This window comes from Notechis scutatus, chromosome 2 (genome assembly GCF_049901735.1).
Source record: "Notechis scutatus isolate UNSWTSFEM ecotype Mainland chromosome 2, rNotScu1.2, whole genome shotgun sequence".
NCBI lineage: Eukaryota > Metazoa > Chordata > Lepidosauria > Squamata > Elapidae > Notechis > Notechis scutatus.
Window position 1 is genome coordinate 218,341,061 of NC_142010.1, and position 22,597 is coordinate 218,363,657.

At 34.2% G+C, this 22,597-nt stretch overlaps 1 protein-coding gene across 2 annotated transcripts in view; it reads left to right on the plus strand.

Annotated features, from left to right (window-relative positions):
- The window catches only part of MCC (MCC regulator of Wnt signaling pathway), a 199,994-nt gene that overhangs the window by 173,722 nt on the left and 3,675 nt on the right, over positions 1–22,597 (plus strand). For both annotated transcript variants that reach the window (XM_026673292.2, XM_026673301.2), the window contains 9 exons: positions 3,599–3,745; positions 4,032–4,121; positions 5,409–5,557; positions 6,591–6,731; positions 8,442–8,542; positions 10,337–10,520; positions 17,151–17,385; positions 17,651–17,857; positions 19,028–19,125. In XM_026673292.2, the coding sequence (XP_026529077.1) occupies positions 3,599–3,745; positions 4,032–4,121; positions 5,409–5,557; positions 6,591–6,731; positions 8,442–8,542; positions 10,337–10,520; positions 17,151–17,385; positions 17,651–17,857; positions 19,028–19,125 (1,352 nt within the window). The remainder of the gene's footprint in view (positions 1–3,598; positions 3,746–4,031; positions 4,122–5,408; positions 5,558–6,590; positions 6,732–8,441; positions 8,543–10,336; positions 10,521–17,150; positions 17,386–17,650; positions 17,858–19,027; positions 19,126–22,597) is intronic.

A 22,597-nucleotide genomic window follows, 5' to 3' on the forward strand; every position in this document is an offset into this window, starting at 1 on the left:
ATATGTGCAACTGTAACCAAATGGGACATTCCCTAGGGGATGAGAAAGAAACCCTTACTTAAATTTAGTTTTTCTTCTGTACACATTAAATTGGGTACATAAAAGAAGTTGAAACTTAAAAAATCAATAGGGCTGTTACTTTAGTCCAATATCTGTAATCAAACAAAGTGCTCTCAGTTGGGTTTTGGAGGCTTGTTAGAAGGTTAATTAATTTAGATATTTAATGTATTCAGTTAACAGTTTGTTCCATTTTTGAGTATAATATCTAAGAAATGACATGTGCCTCTTCAAGGTCATTAGCAAATGAGGTAATTACTTAAAAAATTTTACGGTGCACATAATGTAGCTTTACTTCTTTGCAGAGTAACCATATAAAAAGGGCAGTTGTTTGCTATCTGTAAAAAACATTTATACTGAAATGTGCATATTGCTTAGTAATTCTGTTTATAAATTGATTATATTAATATGTGATATTGCATTATATATTAATACAATACAATACTATGCAAAATATTTGCAAATTCATATACATTAAATATAGATCTTTTAAAATATATACATTTTGGTTAAAAAAAATTTAAAGATCAGGCTGAAGTTGTATACCTACCTATGTGGTTCCTATTTATATATAAGGTCATGGAAATATGTGAGCAATTTCTAAACAGATCTGCCCTTGCTTTGATCTGTAGTACTGTGTGTATACTTGTAAATACACAATATCTTCTGTTTAAAATAAACGTGGATAAATAAACATGTTGAACATCTGTTTTAGATCAAAGGTACAAATCATTCATATCTATGTTACTAGTAAACATATTGGAGATAAAAGCATCTATTTTATTTTTGAAAAAATATGAAAGCCCTGAAAACTGGAAAAGTAAACAATCAGGAAAGTAAATCTAATATGCTAGCTCTTTTCTCATCTGGGAAACTAGAAACAATGTTCAGCAATTCGTTAATGTTACGTATCTCTATGTATTTTGACTTTATGAACCTGAAGTATTAGCTATTGTACATTAATTGAACTTTTGTTTTTATTATTGCTGTCATGACCAATATATTTTTTTCTTTGTATTAAGTTAACTTGTTCTTCAATACATATCAAATTATATTCTATGTTGGCACATGGTTATTTACCATGTACCTTATACTCCTAAATGATGCAAAGCCACAGGAGGTTGTATGCCCACTTTTCTTAATTATTAACATTTGATGGTAAGACTATTCAGTTATTACTTTGATTAAGAGGATATATATAATATTGAATATGGAGCCATAAGATAGAAAAATATGACATGTTGATGAGGTATGCCAGCAATCAAATATTTCTGCAAGGTTTCCAGGATACAGTTTATTTCCTGAAAATCACTTCAGACAATATCTCAATAGTATTGGATAAATGATAGAAATATCTGGCCCAGTCAATTAACAATGAAGTGATCTAAATGTCCCCTCTTCTAACTGACATTTTATGTATTTTCAATCATATTTATGTTTGATTTCATAACATTAAAATTCTTTCTCACTGGTTTCATTGATGCAGTTGAAATACTGTATAAAGATAAACCATTTCTGCTTTAAAATATGTCTTGCTTTCATATAATTTGCCATTGTTCATGAGGCTTCTTTCAGTAGTTCAGCTAATGAAGTTTTAGTGGAACAATTTCCTATTGTGGTTAAATGGTTATTACACTTCTTTTTGTTCTTTTCAGTGAAGTGCAATTAAAAAATTCTCTGTGTTTCCAAAAGAAATCAGATGTGATACCCTGAATCTAACCTCCATGACATCTTCTATCTATTCAATTTAACTTTATTTTCTGGCCATTATACCAAGCATAATACCAAAATAAAGCCTCCATTTATGTTTTCCCCCCTAAAAAGGCTTGTCCGGTGTGGCATTCTGGTGAATATAACTAAAAATGATGTTTAGAGTGGACACTTCATGCTACATGCCACTTCCCAACTAATTTGGTCATTTTTTCAGAAAATCTTCAAAAATTATCATTTCACTAAGGCTATTTTCCTAACTAACTTTAATAATAAGCAAAGTGATCTCTCTTCTGCAGTTACCCATTTGTCTGGGAAAAAAATTTCTTATCAAGATTCTTTTTAAGGTTTGAAATATAATAATTCACAATGATAACTCACATTCATTTTTGAACTTTTGTTTACTCAACACAAATTTCTGAAGTCTTATTTCAGAGTGATATTGCAGATGAAAAGTGCCAAGTTCTGTTTTTGTTAAGTATCTGCTGCAAGTCTTAAGATCAGAATTTTTACATTATTCTGTGATTACTTTGAAATGCTTCAGAACTTGCAAAAGCTAAGCATCTCTCTGCCTTTTCATAAAAGCATTTTTCCCCCAAATTTCTGAATGAACCTGAAAAAGGATGTGTCTGCTTTAATAAACAGCAGAGTGGTATTATGGAATGCCCTTCTTTGGAGATGGTCCTACCTTCCATTCCTTTCACATTTAGGAAAGGTATCAAGACCATCTTCAACCAAGTCTTTTGAGGTAGACCCTGGATTTTGTTTTCCTTTTACTTTGCTCAATAGTTAAACACACAAGTTTAGTTTGAAATAGTCAGTACTATTTCAATTCTACCCCAAATTAAAAGAATTAAGGGATTACAGGGTTGTAGAAATGGAGACAGTACAATATGTATCCTAAGATAAGAATCCTGTTAAACTGATTTTTTAAAACCTGATAAGGAACCCTTTATCTTGATAACAAATTAACTGAACATATTTGGATGTTTGTTTTCTCAACTTCATAATCTAATAAGCTTTGTTAGTTTAGATCTGACTTTTCCAAAACAAACTTAACTTTTCAAGAATTGCTTTTGGGAGAATCATCTATATTCAAATTCATGTTCAAATTCATGTTCATCTTAGAAATTCCTTAACCTTTTTGCATATTTTTGTCCATTCTATTGCCACTCATTAACTAAAGTCCAATTTTTCTCATCACTGATTTTTCACTATTCCCAATTCTCTAGTGAAGTAATTTTATCTTTTGCCAGTGAAAAATTGACCTGTTTATTTTATTTCCTAAAGAGAAAACTAAAGCAACACATAAAGTTGAGATTTCTTATATACTTTGCTTTCTACTTGGAGAAAATCAATAAAATTGTCATTTTACATAAATTTATGCTTCTAGTTATTTCATTGGTTTTTGGAAATTTGGATTATGGGCAGACACAATGTTTTAATCAATTTGGAACTATATGTGTCCCTATTTTTTTTGTCAGCTATGTTTAAAAAAAAATTATTTGATTCTGTCTAAAAGTTCTGTAAGATAATTATCCATGCCATACACCTTTTATGTTTCTTGCCAGAAATCCATTGATTGTATCTTCAATATATGCTTTCTCTATAGACAGAAAATGTTTTCAAAATATGATAATGTTAGGTAAAATAATATAAAAATAAGTATCCCTTTGTGATATCAAGAGTCAAGGGAAAGCTTTTGAATAAAAACTATTGAAGGTTTGTTATTATCAATTATCCCAACTTGAAGCAGGTTTCTCTTACATTACCAAACCAAGTTAAAGAAAATAGAGAAATAGTATTGGCTTACATAATTATATTTTTGTAGGTCAGAGAACTACAGACTCGATTACAGAGTGTCCAGGCAACAGGCCCATCAAGTCCAGGTCGCCTCACTTCTGCAAACCGTCCCATTAATCCTAGTACTGGAGAATTAAGCACCAGCAGCAGTAGTAATGACATCCCCATTGCTAAGGTGAGTCCTAGGATATTATTGCTTACTTTTGCTGCTCTGTTGTGCAACTATTCTACAATGGTCCTGAACCAGCAGGAGAAATAACTTTGTAAGAAATTTCACCCTTGTTTGGTCATAACACACATTCTAGCTTATATATGCATTTTAAGATTGAGTTTCTGAACCATGGTATCTGATTGAAATGAGGAGAATCTTAGAAGATATTGTAAAGGGGCCCACAATTATGTGGGTTCCATAAAAACTCATTTTTGTGATTGATTTCCTATCCTACTTTAACTGTTTCTAGATTGCGGAGAGAGTTAAGCTTTCAAAGACGAGATCAGAATCTTCAGCATCTGACCGTCCTGTCCTGGGATCAGAAATCAGCAGCATAGGAGTAAGTATAATATTCACACAAAGTACATATTTAGCAGCTTACAGTAGTTGACAGCCATGAGATCAAGATTGTATGAATGTCATAGAAATAAAAGCAGCTCTTATCTTAAACCAAGCAAGTTCACTAGGGCTTTAAATTTTATAATTTAAGGGTTCGTGTTCTTGGTACCTCTTCTCTGAAGTATGAAAACTAAATTTCTTTTATCTTTCAGGATAAAGATATAAAATATACACAATCGTGCATTTGGATTCTGCAGTAAACATCTCTGTTTCCTGCAGCTCTTTTTAGAGAGAGCAAGCATTCAAATGGAACACCTTTAAAATACATACTCAGGAGTTATATTTTTATGTGGCTCTGTTAAAAATTATATGACCAATATTAGAGAAAATTCAGACAATAAATCACTATATGAACTGAGTTTGGAATCTTTATCATTCCTCTCCCCATCAACATTTCCTTTCTTTTGTATGTTGATAGAATATTTTGAAAATAGTTCTTAAAAATGTTTAGTTTCCCTAGACTCACTTGAACAGAGTTGACAAAATTAATATACAAGTTTCATGTAATGGCATTATCATTGCTTAAGAGATGATAGAATTATTAGGAATGCACTTAATTACAAAACTAGAGGACAATGAGAAATGGCTATTTCTTCTAATGTTATTTTTTCAAGTACTTAGTACTTCTTCTACTTGGCCATTCATTCTAGAAGTTGCAGGCTAATCCAGCCATGATGTGAACATCTAAAGCAGATTTACAGTGAAGTTTTCTTAATTTGTTTTGTTCATTGCTTTGAGCTTGAAGGCCAAAATGAAAAATATAATTTCTAGGAAAACTCTACTGTGCTTATATTTCTTCCCCACCCTATTCCTTTGTTATTCCAACATGTTTAAATCTGAGTTGAGCAGTGGCTCAATCTCCAGAAGATAAAATAATTTTAATGACTATTCCTGTTATTTATACAAGATACAAAACATTATCCAATATCCTAATAATAATAATAATATCCAAACAATATTCATAATTATTTGGTTGTGGCACAGTAGTTAGAATACAGTACTCTAGCCTACTTCTGCTGACTGCTGGTTGACTGCAATTTGACAGTTTGAATCTTACCAGGCTTAAGGTTGACTCAGCCTTCCATCCTTTCGAGGTGGGTAAAATGAGGACCTATATTGTTGGGGGCAATATGCTGATTGTAAACCACTTAGAGCTGTAAAACATTATGAAACAGTACATAAGTCTAAGTGCTATTGCTATAATAGTTTTCTCAACACCTGTGTACAGGTATCCAGTAGTGTGGCAGAACACCTGGCACATTCGCTTCAAGACTGTTCCAATATTCAAGAGATTTTTCAAACACTCTACTCACATGGATCTGCTATCTCTGAAAGCAAAATTAGAGAATTTGAAGTAGAAACAGAACGGTTGAACAGGTAAGATGACATTTTTATGTGCAGAGCCACTTTTTGTTTTGCAACAGAGTAGATTCCCTATATTAACTTTAATCCAAAGTTGGTGCTGAAGTGAATTACATGAGAATGGGCCTTTTCCATTTTGAAGCCAAGTTACGGAAAATTTTTCTGAGTTTTACCTAGCATCTACATCTTTTTTTTCCTCTCAAGATTAAGAAATAAAAATTTAGGAACATGCATTTATCATTTATACTGTGCATTTTATTGTTTGTCACTGTTAGGAAGTTTTAAAAGAGCATCTCATGAATATATTGAATAATTGGACCATGAATTTATCTGCATAGAAAAATATATTGTGAAATAAAATTGACTTTCTAGGAAAACTATATAAGCAAACTCATTATCAGTGCACAAATGTTAAGTAATTTTATATTGATAAAAAAAAACACCTTTACATATATAGAGCGAGGGAGGGAGCAAGAGTACTCTCTTTCAGTTAATTAATTTATTAATTTCATTTTGATTTTTGTGAATTATGCTTATACCAGCTGGATAGCAATATAGAAATTTATGATAATGAAAAGAGGACAGTCCTTATCATGATCTTTCTTTCAACAAGATAATGTAGTCATCAGTATTATGTCATAAAGGGATTTGTTAGGATTTCCATATTGCTCTTTAAGTCATAGCAATAGCTGATGTTGTCTCCAGAGAAATGTGGTATGAAATCTTTAAGAGTGATTTGGGTAGATCACAGTGAGAGAAGTAATAAGCAGGAATTGCCAAATCAGGCCACCATGTGAGAGGATTATACTCCACAGCCTCATACAAATTCATAAGAGCATGCACCTCCAATCAGTTATGGTATTGAAGAAGCACCAGCTGTGAAAAGCTATGGCTGCTGCTATCCTAATTGGGATCATTGTCTCCATTTTGGTTCCAAGGGCTAATACTTTGTTCAGCCTTTGATAGGTCTAAGGAAAGCAAAAATGGTTTACATTAGTTTTCCTCAACTACCTCTACATAAAAACTAAGAGGATTTTCTTTTCCACAGTCGCATCGAGCACTTAAAATCTCAGAATGATTTATTGACAATAACTCTGGAAGAGTGTAAGAGCAATGCTGAAAGGATGAGCATGTTGGTTGGAAAATATGAATCCAATGCCACAGCCCTCAGGCTGGCATTGCAATACAGGTATAACAATGGAGAATATATGAGAAAATAAATAAATGAATGAACTGATACATATTCTTACATTGTTTGATTTACAGGTAGTACTTGACTTACGATCACAATTGAGCCCCAAATTTCCATTGCTAAGCAAGGCAGTTAGGTGAAGTTTGCTTCATTTTACAACCTTTTTGCCACAGTTGTTAAGTGAATCATGCAGTTGTTAAGCGAATCTGGCTTCCCCCATTGACTTGGTTGTTGGAAGCTGGCTGGGAATGTTACAAATGGTGATCACATGATCCTGGGATAGTGCAATCCTCATAAATACATGCCAGTTGTGAAGCCTCTGAATTTTGATCATGTGATTATGGGGATGCTGCAATGGTCATAACTATGAAAACAGATAAGTCCCTTTTTTCAATGCTGTTGTTATTTTGAACAACAAATGGTTGTAAGTTGAGGACTACCTGTACTATGAAAAGTTTAAGGACTCTGCGCCAAAGTATTATGTTTTCTCTTTATTTTACTTAATTTCTTGCCTGCTGTTAATATTTTCTACTTAGCAAGTGAATTTCTAGAGATAACCATAAGTAGGCAATTTTCCACTTCAAGTCCACAGACTTCAAATGATAGACTTGGAAGGGACATTTTTTAGTCCAACCCCCATCCCAGGGCAAGAATTTTCAGACCATTCCAGACAAATAGCTACCAACCTTGGTTTGAAAACTGTCAGTTTCAGCTCCTATGGGCAAGTTATTCCACTGTTTAATAGGTCTCACAGTTGGGAAATTACTCTATTTCAAATTTGTATCTTTGCTTTGATGGATTGTCAGTTAATATGACAACATGGTTACTAAAGGAAAGTATTTAGCACTTCTTTGGTTTATGCTTATACCTTAAAACTCAAACTTAAATTCCCATCAAGGCTTAACAAAGTATCTAAATGTTATTTTTAAGAACAATTTAGTGAAACACATAATGTTTATCAAGCAGATAATAAAAGCAATCCATGTTTGTTATTATTCATGCTAAAATCCAAAATATTTTTGGCACTGAAAATGTCTTCAGGGAAGTTATTTACCAGCTATTCAGGCTATTTCTTATTCCAGCAAAAGCAAGACAGAATAAAAGAAATGCTTCAAGGAAAGAGTTTCTGCCACTCTAAGGTTTAGTTATCCAATTCAACTGTCCCATATTTTACCCTGGGATGCCTGATATGCTGTAGGACATGGGGAGGGGAAATGTACCTGGCTTGGTTTCATCTAAACTAATTAGTTCTATACTAAAAGTAGATTTTTAGAACTGGTGTGGTGATGATTTCTTGAAAAAAAATAGTGTCTGTCTTGAACCTCTAATGAAACCTAGGAAAGTAGTTCTATAATTTCATAATATCCAGAATTAAAGGCTTTTATTCTATAATCAAAAGTTTACTGTGAATTTTATTTATGCAGTTCTCCTTATATTATTTATATGAATCATTATTAGAATAACACCGTTGGAAGAGACCTTGGAGGTCTTCTAGTCCAACCCCCTGCTTATGTTATTTTATGCTTATGTTGTTATGTTCTCCTTATGTTACTTATGTGAATTATTCAAGCTGTTATTTAGGAACATAGAGACCACTAATGATCATCATACTTGCTAGTTTTCCACAGAGTAGGGTTCAACAGAGTAGGGTTTTAGGTAGATTAATTTCCCCACACATGCACCGATTCAGACTTTTTCTCTCCTCAGTGAACAGTGCATTGAAGCCTATGAGCTGTTGCTAGCATTGGCTGAAAGTGAACAATCTCTTATTCTTGGACAATTCAGAGCTGCAGGTGTTGGGTCTGTCGGTAAGTGTTCATTGAATCACTTTCTCTCTAATAATCCAATTTGCACTTTATTTGCTATCCATCACCTTTAAAGGGAACATTACAATAGTGAACTATTACATGGCTCCCTGCGTGCTTGTTAGAACAACCAAGTACAGTTATAACAAATGATTCAATTGGAAGTTAAATAACAGAATGCAAGAAAAAGTGTTTTGAACAATAACAGATCTTGATATAGGGTTATTAGATGGAAATCCATAAACAGTCACATCAACAATTGAGTGAGGAGGTTAAATATTTTATCTATGTGATTAGTACTTTAAAAATGCTATTTTTCATTCAATTTGTTTCCCAAAATTAGAAATCTGGAGTATTTCAGAGCATGGAAACAGCATGTTTGAAGATTTAATTTATTACCTCAGCATCTCAACAGTCAACAATATGTTAAATGGAAGTTTTTTTAAAGATCAAATGATCATCTGATTTCACTGTCACAAGACCAATAAATTTCTGTCCTTTGTTTTAGCATATTGGAATTAATTATTCACAGTCACACTGGAGAGTTCCAGAATGAATCTTTTCTTCTAAATTGAAAACAAGTTTCTTTAGAAAACAACATATTTATTTATTTTAAAATCTATTTAGAACAATAGCTTTAAGAAGCCAAAGTTAATTGTATTCTTATTTCTTATAAAATGCAAAATAGTTTTGACAAAAACTACTCAAAAGAAATAAAAATTATAGCTTTTGTGATTTTATGTAATAAAAACTATGCAAACTATAACATGTCCAAATAGAAAACATTATTCGTGACTCATAGAAAATCAGGACTGAACAAAAGTAACCTGCTTCTAATCAAGGAGAAAACCAACCAAGGAGAAATTTTCTGACAGTTAGAACAATTAATAAGTTGAAGTCCACAAATTTTAAAATTGCCAAGTTTGCAGATACCCTGATCTAGAGCCATATGGGATGATAGAGCAGGGGATTAGGGCTCTCCACGCTACCAAAAGCACTTATTGGAATTTATTGTCAGTATGAGGTCTGTAAAAGCTGTTTCAAAACCTTTCATCTTTATTTCCTGTAAGCCCTTCTTAGTGGATTTGGAAGTACGCTTCAGATTGTTGTCTTGTTGAAACATCCAAACATTCAGCTTTGGGTTTTTCATATTCAACTTTGTACCATTTAATGCATAGGTTAGATAAAATGTACATTTCACATGAAATATCAGGCTTTTGAAATAAAAAGTGTCCAATTAAATCCATAAATATTATTTTAAATTGTACAGTGACATCCTTTTATAACATAGTATAATTTTTTTTTAATACCTAGAATAAAAACAATAAAATGATTAACCAAAACAGTTCTCAGTAGCAGAATACGAGGTAATAATGATTGGAAGCTATGAAACAATTTGTATGAATAGATATTGTTCTATTTCAGGTAGTACAAAAAAATTAGGAGAGTCTGGATAGAGGTAGAGAGACATTATGGCTGTGATTTGGTTCTTGTGGAATCCCATTCAATTCATGATACAGCTTTAGTTTTTCTTCAGATCTCATTGTTCCTACAAAGATGTCACATGAGGAGCAAGAACAGAGGATGAAAGACTCACTCTATGTAGACTGTTCGTGGAGAGTTCATCCTTGTACCACTGCCAGTTTCACTTCTTTCTAAGCCCAATTATTTTTGAAGTCCATTACGTGCTAATGTCCTCATGGGAACATAGAAGTTTGCTTAAAAGCACATTGACTCACATTAATGCTTCTGAACTTCTCCAGTATTATGTTGTTCTGATCATTTGCTTGTGAACAGGGGATCAAACAAGGGATGAAAGCATCACCCAGATGCTTAAAAGAGCCCATGACTGTAGGAAGACAGCTGAGAATGCAGCCAAGGCCCTGTTGATGAAATTGGACGGAAGCTGTGGGGGAGCCTATGCAGTTACTGGCTGTAGTGTACAGCCCTGGGAGAGTCTTTCTTCCAACAGTCATACCAGGTAATTATGGTTCATCGGCATGGTTAATCTCCAATCACTTGGTTTTCTGAATGAATTAGAGATTGTTTTGGAGGGTTTTTGGTATTAGCTAGCCATCCATCCTCCTACAACCTGTTCAATAATATTGGTGTTCCTAATAAATTATTACAGGGTGATCTCAATCTGTTACTGGATTCTGTTCCAATTTTAGTAGGCTGTTTTAAATATATATTTGTGGAGATTTATTGTATTTGAAATGTAATATATTTCATAATATCATTTATTTTGATAATTTCTCTACGACTTCTTTATTTTTCAATGTTTTTTCCACTGAAACTTAAAGTATATATTACTAGTTCAATGGTATTATATGAAGTCTTCACAGAACTTAATGAATAAGAATCTGATTTTTTCAGGTTCTTTGTTAACTACATAAATGAAGTCATTTGATGTAATTCCATTTGATGTTAAAAATGTAATGCAATATGTGTGGTCAATTTTATCTTCAGAATTGAATATATAAATATAACTTATTTGCTGATCCTCAGCACCTAGAGAACATTTTATTGCAATGTGGATTGGTGAGCTTGGATATGAAAGAGAATTTTATCATCATTTTATTTAGCTATTAACATCTATGCATCTTCCTTGGCTTTGGCAACATCCATAGGTTTTTTTGGATGATCTTTTGCTAAAACACTGTACAATTATAAGGGTGGAACTGTGCAACCACAGAACTGTATAAAGGATTGAAGCACATAGAGTCTATGTGACAAACAGTGTAAAATGATACTCCAAATGTTCGGAGTATCTTTTATAAACTCTGAAGGAAATGGGGGAGCCTTTCTCCTTGGAAAAGACTTTTCATGTCAATGTGAATAATTTCTTCTGCTGTTTGAGACCCCTTAAAATGGGGTTTGTAATTGAAGTGTTGACCTGGGCTTAACTTCGGCATCAAAAATGAGCTGCTGAATGTCAGATTGCCTAGCACATTACTGTCAGATTGCCTAGCACATTACTGGGAACAAATGCTCAGGCAACCACTGGGGACAAGGAGGTTAAAGGCGATAAAAGGGAGCATTTGCAATAAAATGGGAAAAAGCAGCACACAGGCTGCTGTTACTAGGCAGTGAATAAAATTAATAGCTAGAATTTCAATTTGCAGTCTCCCTTCCTTTGTGAAAAGAGAAATACATCTCTGGTGGATGAAGAAGTACTAATCATTTTAAAGACAAAAGCTCAGCCTCAAAGCATGTTTCTAAGATGCACAATTGATTGAACTTGGAGGAAAAATAAAACACAAGAGGGAAAGGGTTAGGGTTACTTGATATGTAAACACAACAGTATAGGACATTAAAGTCTATTTGTAGCATAAACTTTCAGAGACTAAAGGTTACTTTGTCAGATAAATATGGATTCTAATCCATATTAACTCTCATTCATATTCTATTTAATCTGTTTGAAATATTTCTTCCTAGAGATCATTACAACCATCCCTTAGATATTGCTAGATATATAATATTAGTAAACTAATTACAATCTAATCCTTCTGCTAAAAAAGAATTTATCTCATTTCATAAAGAGGAACCCAGTCTTCTGCATGCCAGGCCTGAGATATATTTTATTTAATTTATTTGAAGAGTGGTCTTCTAATACTTCTGTGCCACTCATGTAATTCAAGTTGATTCTCAGCTTCAGCATCTTGTGGAGGACAAGTCATTCTTTCTCAGTCAAACAATCTTACTTGTTTGTAGAGTGAAGAGAAATCACCATTTAAACACCATGAACTGCTGCAGAAAAGGTGGAATAAATAGCTAGAAAGTGAATGTGTACATTGTTTATAAGTACCATTGATACATGAGATGGCATTTACCCTGTTTCTCCAACAATACGGCCTCCCCCAATAGGAAGTCCCAGCATGTTTTATAGGCATGAAATGAAATTAAGCCCCTCCCCCAAATTAAGGCCTATATTAAAACATGAAATGGGGGAATGGTGGGGGCTTGCGTTAGGAAGTACTTTTGTTGCACACCCGGATATGGTGCTGCCTGCATTGACCCCGATACGAAGTGCCCCACCAAGGTCAACATCCAAGCCGTCACCGCCCGCCCGAAGATGCAAGGGGGGAAATTAAGTCACCCCGAAAAGATGGCCTAGCCATTTTTTCGGGGCTCAAAATAAAATAAGACCCAGCCTTATTATATGAGAAACACGGTAGGTAATATAGAAGAACCTAAAAGAGCCTTCAGCAAAATGATTCCCAAAACTTCCTGCAATTCCAAACTCATTTTGATACAGCATTACCACTGTTTATTGGTGTACTCAAATAGTTAGATATCCTAAAATATGCCCTCATAAATACATGACCATTCACAAAAATTGTAATGATTTTCTTCTAACCCATACTTGCCCACAACAATTGCTCTCTCATGAAGTTTCACTTCCAAACTTCATATTTATTAGTCTATCTTATTTGGTCAACATTTGATTAGAAACATAGCAAAGCTCATTCTTTTAAGGAACATAATTAATATATTCATATCCCAAAGCATATTTATGCTCTAGAATATGGAAAGAGTCATAGATCAAAATATTGTTTTGCTTCACTGTGTTTTTTGCAACTGTAGCCAGTGTTTTTTTTTTTACATTTCTTTTACAAATATGGATCCATTCAGCCTCTTATGTCTTATTAAACTTATTTTTAGATTTAGAGTTGTCTCCATTACATCTCTCCCATAAAAGCATGAGGCTGCCATAACGTATGGAAATAAGCATAAGGTGTAATTGGTTAATAGATTAATCCAAGTTTAAAATGTGGGTTTGAGTCTATTAACATCATATTTAGAATTTATATTTATAAAGCATGTTGAAAACATCTGCTGTAAATATACTTTCTTCTTCATTATTTGACTCAGTTAAAGAATCTATGGAGTTCAGAGAAGAATAAAAATCTGAATCTATCCTGTGCTGATGGTTAGGATACAAATGCAACTTTGTATTGATTTTTAAAGCCTGAACAGAAATTGTTTAGCTCTGATATATGCACTATGATATATTAGAAGCATGATGATGTATTTAGAAGCTTGCTATATTTCTGTCTGTTTAAGAGATGGAAAACATTCGTAGTATATGCTAATCTTAAGCAATGTCAAGCTACATTTATTGAATTAACCTAATTGGCTTGATTTAGAGCAGCCTATAGGTATTCTATAGATAAAATCTGTAAACTTTGCCACTTTAAGGGAAGCCAGTTGAATTGTAGTGACTAGAACAGAGATGATATAAGCAGATTAGGAATCATTAACAGGAAATACTTAAAGTGGCACAATCCAAAATCAGTGAAGTTATTGGAGAATGTTCAACTACGGGATTGTTAAACTCATGCATTTAAACATAGATATAATTATATAAAATCAGAATTCAGAACATTATGAGAGAAGTAGGTCTAGGGCCTAAATTGGTTTGATTGATCAAATTAATGCTCCATCCATCTCATTGTATAAGTGAGTCTGAATGGCTTACAAGTTATGGAAATATGCAAGTTTTAATAATTTGCTTAAATTTTTAATCCAAAATGGTTATTTTTGCATATTCCTGGGCATTTAGACTATATTGTTGTCTATTGACAGTTGTGATGTGTAGATGCATAATACAATAAGTTTACTTTCCTACTAGTTCATTTAACTGAAGCGTAAAAGTTCAGTTACCCTCCTAAGTTTTCTAGCACATCTGATCTGCACAAGCATTACAAGATAATATTGATGATTATATATCTTTTTTTTAATTTGTCCAAAACAGCTTTAATTCAATGAACCTTAACAACAAAGCAGACTAGAGTATGTTCCAAAAGCCTTCAAACTAATTATCCACATAAACAGAGCTTATACAGTACCTAAAAGTCAAATGAACAAGATACTTTTATTAAGATGATATTCAACATACTGAATACTACTATCTGGAAGTTATGGTTATGTATCCTGTATATGCAAATTTATTGATTTTAAAAATGTGCTACTTTGATAAATGCCATTTAATTACCAAGTATATGGTAATTGTCAGTGACTAATCATTGCGTGCTTCTAAAGGAAGGTTTCTAGCATTGCTAGTAATAGCTCATCTACTATAAGCTAAAAGCAGAATTCTCAGTGACACTTTAGGTGATTTCTTTCTTTGGTGGACCATTTCTTTTATGATCTGCAGCAGAAATGGACCCTCTGTTTAGCGAAGATCTATCCTCAGCTATTTTCTTTTCTGGAGAGCTGAGGGTTATATACAATATAATGTATGATATAAATTTATTATCCACCCAATTCCAGTGGACTCCAGTATGATTGAAGGCATATCATTGGGCAGAGCTAGGATTTTATTTTTCCCAGGTGTTGATGATAGAGAAAGGGAGGTCTTTTTAAATATAATTTCAGTTTTTCACTATCTCAAAATGACAAGAAACCATACTACAGGTTTTCAGATGCTGTAGCTGGATATGCTAATAGGTTTTATGAAGACCATGCATTGCATTTTTTGAACTGAGCTGTTCATGAAATTCTGAAAATAAGGCAGAGTGATTGCATGATACAAGTCTTATGTGGAAGTATCTTCTGATCCACTATAACTTTATCAGCTTTTCTATTATAAGAAAACCTATTGCCTGTGGTGAAGTCAGTTAACTATTAGGTACTAAGAAACCTGCTTTATTTCTCTATGCTGTTCCTAAATGTGAGATCCAAAGGAACACTTTTGACCATAAACAATCTATTAAGTTTTCAGAAAGTTTTAGGGAACGTGATATTAACTGGGCATGGGGGTTCTCTGATTCTTTTGATCTCTCCCCCCCCTCTCTTAGTGAATAAAAAGTTTCAGAGACTTTTGAGGAAAATCTGAGGCCTTGTTCAAGCCTATATATTTGTAAAGAAAAAGTAGAGTTGAAGGCAAAAATGTGGATATTCCTGATCAAATGCTACATTTCAATTATTTCCTGAGCCAGTTGTTATTCGATGGGCTTCAAACACTACTGAGAATTGAATACACATACCTTTGCATTTAGTTGACATTATTTCTATTGAAAGATGTTAAAAAGTATTGGTAGGAAGATCTGAATTTTTACATGCAATAATCATAGTTTTCTTACTTTGATTCTGTAGACAATAGCATATAAACAGTGAACTTACAGAAAGTTGATGTTAACTTTGTACTGTAGTTGTGTCAGCTTGTATTGACCTCAAGACTGATTGAAATATATAGGATCCTAACATTTTGCATAAAACCATATATTTATACCCAAAAGTACTTTTCAAAAGGCACTGAGAAGGCACTAAAGAACCTTGAAAAAGCTTCTTGGATGAGGAAAACAAAGAAAATCCAGTTGCCTTTTGAAAAGCACCTTTGAGACAACCATGATTTAGATGGCTAAGAACCTTTATAGACATGCATATTACACCTTTCTCAATTATCAATGAAGGCAAAGGAAATTTAAGAAAAAAATAAAGTAACTTGTTAGCTGCTTCTTCACAGCATTTTTGTTGCTACCTAAAAGAGTTAAGAAAGAAGCTCACTGGTGAAATTTGGAGGATATAGTGCTACTACATGAAAAGAATAGCTCAGGGAGATCTGTGTACTTTGCCAATATTTTGTGTAACTTCTAGGATAAGCATGCTTGGAAATCTTTAGAAGACTGGCAAGCTGTTTATTTGATAACTAATATAAAGATAGTTTTTAGTTTAATAGAATGAAAAATAGGCTTCATTATAAAGCCATGTTAAGTATGGCTACAGAAATCATTCATATGTTATGTCTTTCTTCCTTCTCTTTGTCTAAAATGGATGGAAAATATTGCAACCCAGTGCAGAAAATGATTTATTCCCTTGCTGATAACTGAGATCATCCAGCATTCCAGACAGGCAGAGCTAATGGATGACTTAACCCTTACCCATCAGCTGATTACAGGTCCTCAGGAGACAACATAGTTTCTGCACAAGGTTGTAGAAAATGTGGAATTGTTTCTGTCTCTTTTTGGTGGCAGTATAACTATGTTCAACAGTGAATGTTAAGGAATGAATAGAAGAATCACAGTTAACCTCTACAAAAAAAATTTTTTGGATGACTGGAATGGAAAATAACTGAGAAATAACTTAAGTTATCTAGAAATTCTGGAACATATAAACTTTTATTTGAAATCATAACATGTATCATCAGGATTGGATTGGCTGTCTGTTCTAATTTGAGATAATATTGCATAAAAATTGACAGCAGGCTTATGTATCTAAAGTCAGGATACAAATAAAGTAATAAATTACAATTATAAAATGTGAAAACCAAATATCTAATTTTAGATCATATCGGAGTATAGGTCATACTAATTATAGCATAAAGATTATGAAGCTTGGCTTCTCTTTGTGTAAATATTCTATCAAGCCCACTTTTGTGTAATCTAACTTAAAAACCTTCCCAAAAATCTTAAACCAAGATAGGCCTTCTCCATCAATTAAGTTATTCATTGGCTCTTAGCACTGTTTTACTGAAAAAATGTTTACTGAAAATTATCAATATCTACAGTACACTGATACATGTTTTTGTTTATTTCTTTTATTTTTATGTACACGAGGTCTATTTAGACATATCTTTCCTAAATGTGTTTTCCCTTTTTTTCCTAAGTACGACTAGTTCAACAGCAAGCAGCTGTGATACAGAGTTCACAAAGGAGGATGAGCAGAGATTGAAGGACTACATTCAACAGCTAAAAAATGATAGAGCAGCTATTAAATTAACCATGCTGGAGCTGGAGAGCATCCATATTGACCCGCTCAGTTATGATGTCAAGCCTCATGGAGACAGCCAAAGATTGGATCTAGAAAACGCTGTACTTATGCAGGAACTCATGGCAATGAAGGTATTTTATGTTGTGATGTATCAGGCAAGGCAATCTTGATATCTTAATTTTAATATATAGCTGCAATATTTTAATGTAAAATCAATTTATTTTTAAACAACAATTCAACCCAGAACAGTAGTGAACGATAGAACCCAAAAGAAACATATGTTTTGTACCTAAGATTAAGAAGACTACACCTTATCAGGAATTCTGCATGCTAGTTATGCAGATAATTCTGTTGATCTGACCTGCTACGTTGATATTCTGCTGTCTCCCCCAACAGGAAGAAATGGCAGAACTGAAAGCACAGCTGTACTTGCTAGAAAAAGAGAAGAAAGCTCTCGAGTTGAAGCTGAGCAGTCGAGAAGCTCAGGAACAAGCATATTTGGTTCACATTGAACACCTCAAGTCAGAAGTAGAAGAGCAAAAAGAACAGAGAATGAGATCTCTCAGCTCAACTAGTAGCAGCAGCAAAGACAAGTCAAGTAAGGTGAGTTACTGTCATACGGGTAGTCCTTGACTTACAATCATTTGTTTAGTGACTGAAGTTACAACAGCACTGAGAAAAGGGACTGATGATCACTTTTCACACTTACAACCATCGCTGCAAGCCCATGATCACATGATCAAAATTAGGGAACTTGGTAACTCGCATATATTTATGACAATTGCACTATCCTGGGATACATCATTTGTAACCTTCCCAACTGGCTTCCAACAAGCAAAGTCAATGAGAAAGCCAGATTGCTTTACAATCGTATGATTCACTTAATAAGATCAGTTATTTGATTAACAACTGCATATAAGAAAGGTCATAAAATTGGGCACAACTGACTTAACAATTATCTTACTTAGCAATGGAAATTTTGGGCTCAGTTGTGGATGTAAGACTCCCTGTATATATTTGGATAGTAAGAAATTAAACTTATTCAAATTTGTGCCAAAGCATTTATCAAATGCTTAAAGTGGGGAGAATGTTTGTCCTTGAAAACTAATAGGAATAGAATAGAATAGAATAGAATAGAATAGAATAGAATAGAATAGAATTCTTTATTGGCCAAGTGTGATTGGACACACAAGGAATTTGTCTTGATGCAAATGCTCTCAGTATACTGTAGGTACGTAGGTAATGTTGCATCAATCCTTTTGCTGCAATGGTTGCTAATTCATTAATTTAAAGTTGTATCTTTGTTCTTTTAATATGGGGAACTACCTATATCCATATACAGCTATGTATATTTTTAAGATCAGTATTGCAAGTTTGCTTACCAATCACTTCCAAGGTGCATAAAACTGAGTACTAACAATAGGAACTTTTTCTCTGCTAGTCCCTATTCTGTGATATTCCTTTCCTATTGTACTTAGAGGATTTTGTGCATGCTATTTTTAAGAGGATTTAAATCAATTTGTGTTGTCTTTTAAGTTTTAATGGCATTTGTGGATAGGTATTTTGAAAGCTGTGTGTATCTCTTACTATTTTGTTTTTTGTTACGTGTTATGCTGTTTTTCTTTGGAAAGATTATGTCTTTGGAAGAGGTTAAAATGGAGCTGAGTGACTGATAGCCTGATGATAAAAATATGTTTTTATGATTACTATAAACTTTAAAATGTGCCTGGATTTATGCAAGATAATCCTACCTTGTCTTGGTTTAATTTGCAGGAGTGCACAGATGGCACATCAGCATCATTAACACTAACTGAGCTCAAATCTTACAATGAAAGTGAGCTGACTACAGAATTGGCAAATGCCCTCAGACGGTAAGCGAGATGTGTTTTCCCCCCCTTTTTTCAAACAGAAAGGTGCTAATAAATCTGAGTTTATAGCAGCCTTTAAATTACTCAGATGTTCTCACCATTCTGCAATTATGTCATTTTTGAAGTATCCATTTTATCATTTCATATTCTGAAATTCTAATCTGCATGTCCCTCAGGTTTTCACAATATCTATAAACCAGCAGATTAATTATTGCTGTTAATTCTCACAACGTACATGAAAACTCTAGAGGCCAGAGTAGGTGACTATGCTAATCAAAAATCACAAGGGAGATAGGGCAAATTTAGAAATGGCATTCCAGAATTATCTCTGTTAGTTTAGATTCCCCATAAGAATAAGCTGCCAAGTTTTATATTAACAGTAATACTGGAAATAAATAAATGAAAAAAAAGAGAATATCAGCAGTACTTCCTATAACACATATTTTGACAGTTCTGCTAAATTGCTTTCTAATGCTGGCCAGAGTGAAACAATTTAATTATCTTACTATGTTGTGCATTATAGCAGGCAATCCAGTCAGCCATTTTATTACTCTTAAGAGCATAAAGGAACTACTTGCCAGCAGTTTGAAGCTTTTAACTGTCATGCTGATAACTTTGTCTGTTGCAGCTGGAAGGGTGAGAAAGTAGTTGCGGATGCGCTCATATTAATATTGGTATGCCATGTAACTCCTGTATAATGACAGCTGCATTGTTACTATAGGTAGTCCTTGTTTAGCAGCTACCTTATTCAATGATTGTCTCCTTGCAGGAACATCTGTCTGACAGTTAAGTTTAGGTAGGGAAGAACTGATCCAGATCTTGTCTGGGCAGGCAGTCTGGAGGGAGGAGCTTAAAATGGAACAATCGGAAACATGTCAAGCTGCCTTTCCCCGAGAGATACTTTGGGGTGGTTTTTTTTCCTTGGGTTTTTTTCTCTGTAGGCTTCATATTTTAATTCAGTTTTTATTTTGCTGACTTCTATTCACATCAGATTTGTTCCTATTCCGTTGATGAATGGTCTGAGCCCCTTTCTATACTTTTTGTATAATATTGGTTTGGGTTGCAAATAATAAAATAAGTGGTAGGATTAGAAGAGATGTCATCTGGAATCAAAATAGTCTGAGATGTTAACTTGAATATGTAGATAACACTGCTGTTAGCCTTACAGAAATAAAAACAGAAAGTAAAATTCTTGGGTTAATAAGAAGACAGACATAGTATCAGTCAGCAAGCTTAATGAGTCCCTGGTACCATGGTTTGCAAGAAGAACCAACCATTTAGTCTTAGACCAAAACTGATTCTTCCCTTGTTTTGCTTGTTTAGCAATGGAATCCCGAATATGATAAATGATACAGTAGATTTTCTTTTTTTAAAAAAAAAACTACTACGCTTGACAAGGTTATGGAAAGTAGGAGAAGCAGCCAACAGTTAAGATGGATGGAGAAGATCAAAGAGACTACTGAAATATTATTGGAAGAGCTGAGTCATTTAGTGGCACTTTGAACAATCCAGTCTATTGCAGTGTCTTTGGTATTTGCAAAGGAGGACCATACCGTTTGTTCAGGAATTAGGGAAGACTGTTAGAAACTTCTTTTTATGACCAAGACCTGCTTTTCTTGCAAGCAAAGAAAGCATTATAGTTATAGCAATATAGATATTCTAGCTTATCCTAATATGGGTATCCATTTTGTCAGAAGATGGTGTATGGATAATCTGTTCCCTTTTTCTGTTGTTAGGGTTGCTGCAGTGTGTTTGTGCTTATCTAAATAGTATTCTTACACAGCTTCTCTCATGGGGGGAGGTATTTAGACGTTAAATTATAAGATTCTGCACCTCCAAACCACCTATGCCAGATCACAACATCCACACATTTGAGAATAGGTACTCTGTAAAATAATTGATAGTACCACTTGCCTATCCTAAAATAACAGTATGTACTAAAAATAAGATTATTTTGGCATGAGTGTTAAGTATAACATTGTTCCTTCAGAACAAGTAGGCTTTCTCCCATAGTCTTAGATGAGAGGTGCAAGTTTTGGAGTTTCTTTTTTATATATTGGGCTTTATAAATTCACTAACAGTTCAGGAGCACAGAAGAGCAGTTATTCCGCAGGGAAGAGGAATGGGCGAAATATCCTATAGGGAACAATCATACATAAGCAGAATGGAGAGTAAGATGATATAATAGAGAGGGTTTTTTTAGGAAGGGAAAAGGGTTATTGTATCATATTTCTAGGATTCTATTAAAAATGCATGAGAGCAAGGAATGGATTTAAAACCTTTGAAACAGATAAGACTAAAGGGCATGAGACAATATGTATCATTTTAAAAAGCTATTCAATACTACAATTAAAGAATTTAGCAACCTGTTTACCTAGTACAATAGTTTTCAATTTTAGTTCTGCAGGTCAGACCTCAGAATGCTGAAAAATTCTATTCAGCTAGCGTGCTCTTGTGGAAATGTCAGCAGAAAAACTGAAGCAAATTGAAATCCTGAATCAAATTTCAAAATATTGTTACCCTACTTTAGCAATCTCACCCGGCTGCTAGCTAGGGATCGTGATAACTTGCCTTCCACGCATGAAAGGGTTTGTGTCAGCTCTCCCTGGACCTACTTGGTGCCCAGGTGCAAAGGTTCTACTGCAAACTGCCACCTGCAGAAGCTTCTGCTTGTCCTGCTTTTACTTAGATTTGCAAAGTTTGCCACCACCATGTGAGTCTTTCCACCAAGGCTCACTGCTGCTTTAAAGCAGCTGTCCAGTCTTTGCATCATGGAGGCAAGGCAGAAGCAAGTGGTAACTGGGCAGCTGCAGGACATGTGGAGAAACTTTTGGAGTGACCACAGCTGCAGTTCCATCCCCTCTGGTCCCGAGGTAGGCCATGGATTCATGCTTTGAGAGTTCCTGCCTGCTAAGTAGCTCCATGGGATGGGTGTGCCCAGGGGAAGGAAGCACTGCCACTGCTCAGGGTCCTTGTGGCAGTTTGGCTGACTGGCCAGGACTTGGGCAGGAGAGCTCTGCAGGGCTTTGGCCATAGGACAGATTGCATCTCCCAGACCAGGCTGGGGTTGGGTTGGGCAGGGAGGAAGGTAAAGACAATGAGGAAGGTCAGCTGGCAGTGGTAGCGGAGTCCTCAAGTATCTTCATCTGTGGAAATGCTATGCAGGGTGCCAAAAAGGCAAAGATGGGGGAAGGAGAGATAGAGTGGAGGGAACTCAAGGTCTTTTGTTTATATTAGATTGATGATTGGCCATAACAAAACGCTGAAATCAAGGGATGAAACTTAAGACTACCTCACAAATGTCTTTTTTTCAAATACAAGCTAATTTGTAAATAAAAGTATGTTGAGTAGCTTTTAATTCTCCATTGAAAGGAAAGATATTACTTGCTGATGAATTCTGATGTCAGTTTACAGGTAGTTCATGTTTTAACAACTGTCTCATACAGTGACTATATACAATTAATAATACGGTGAT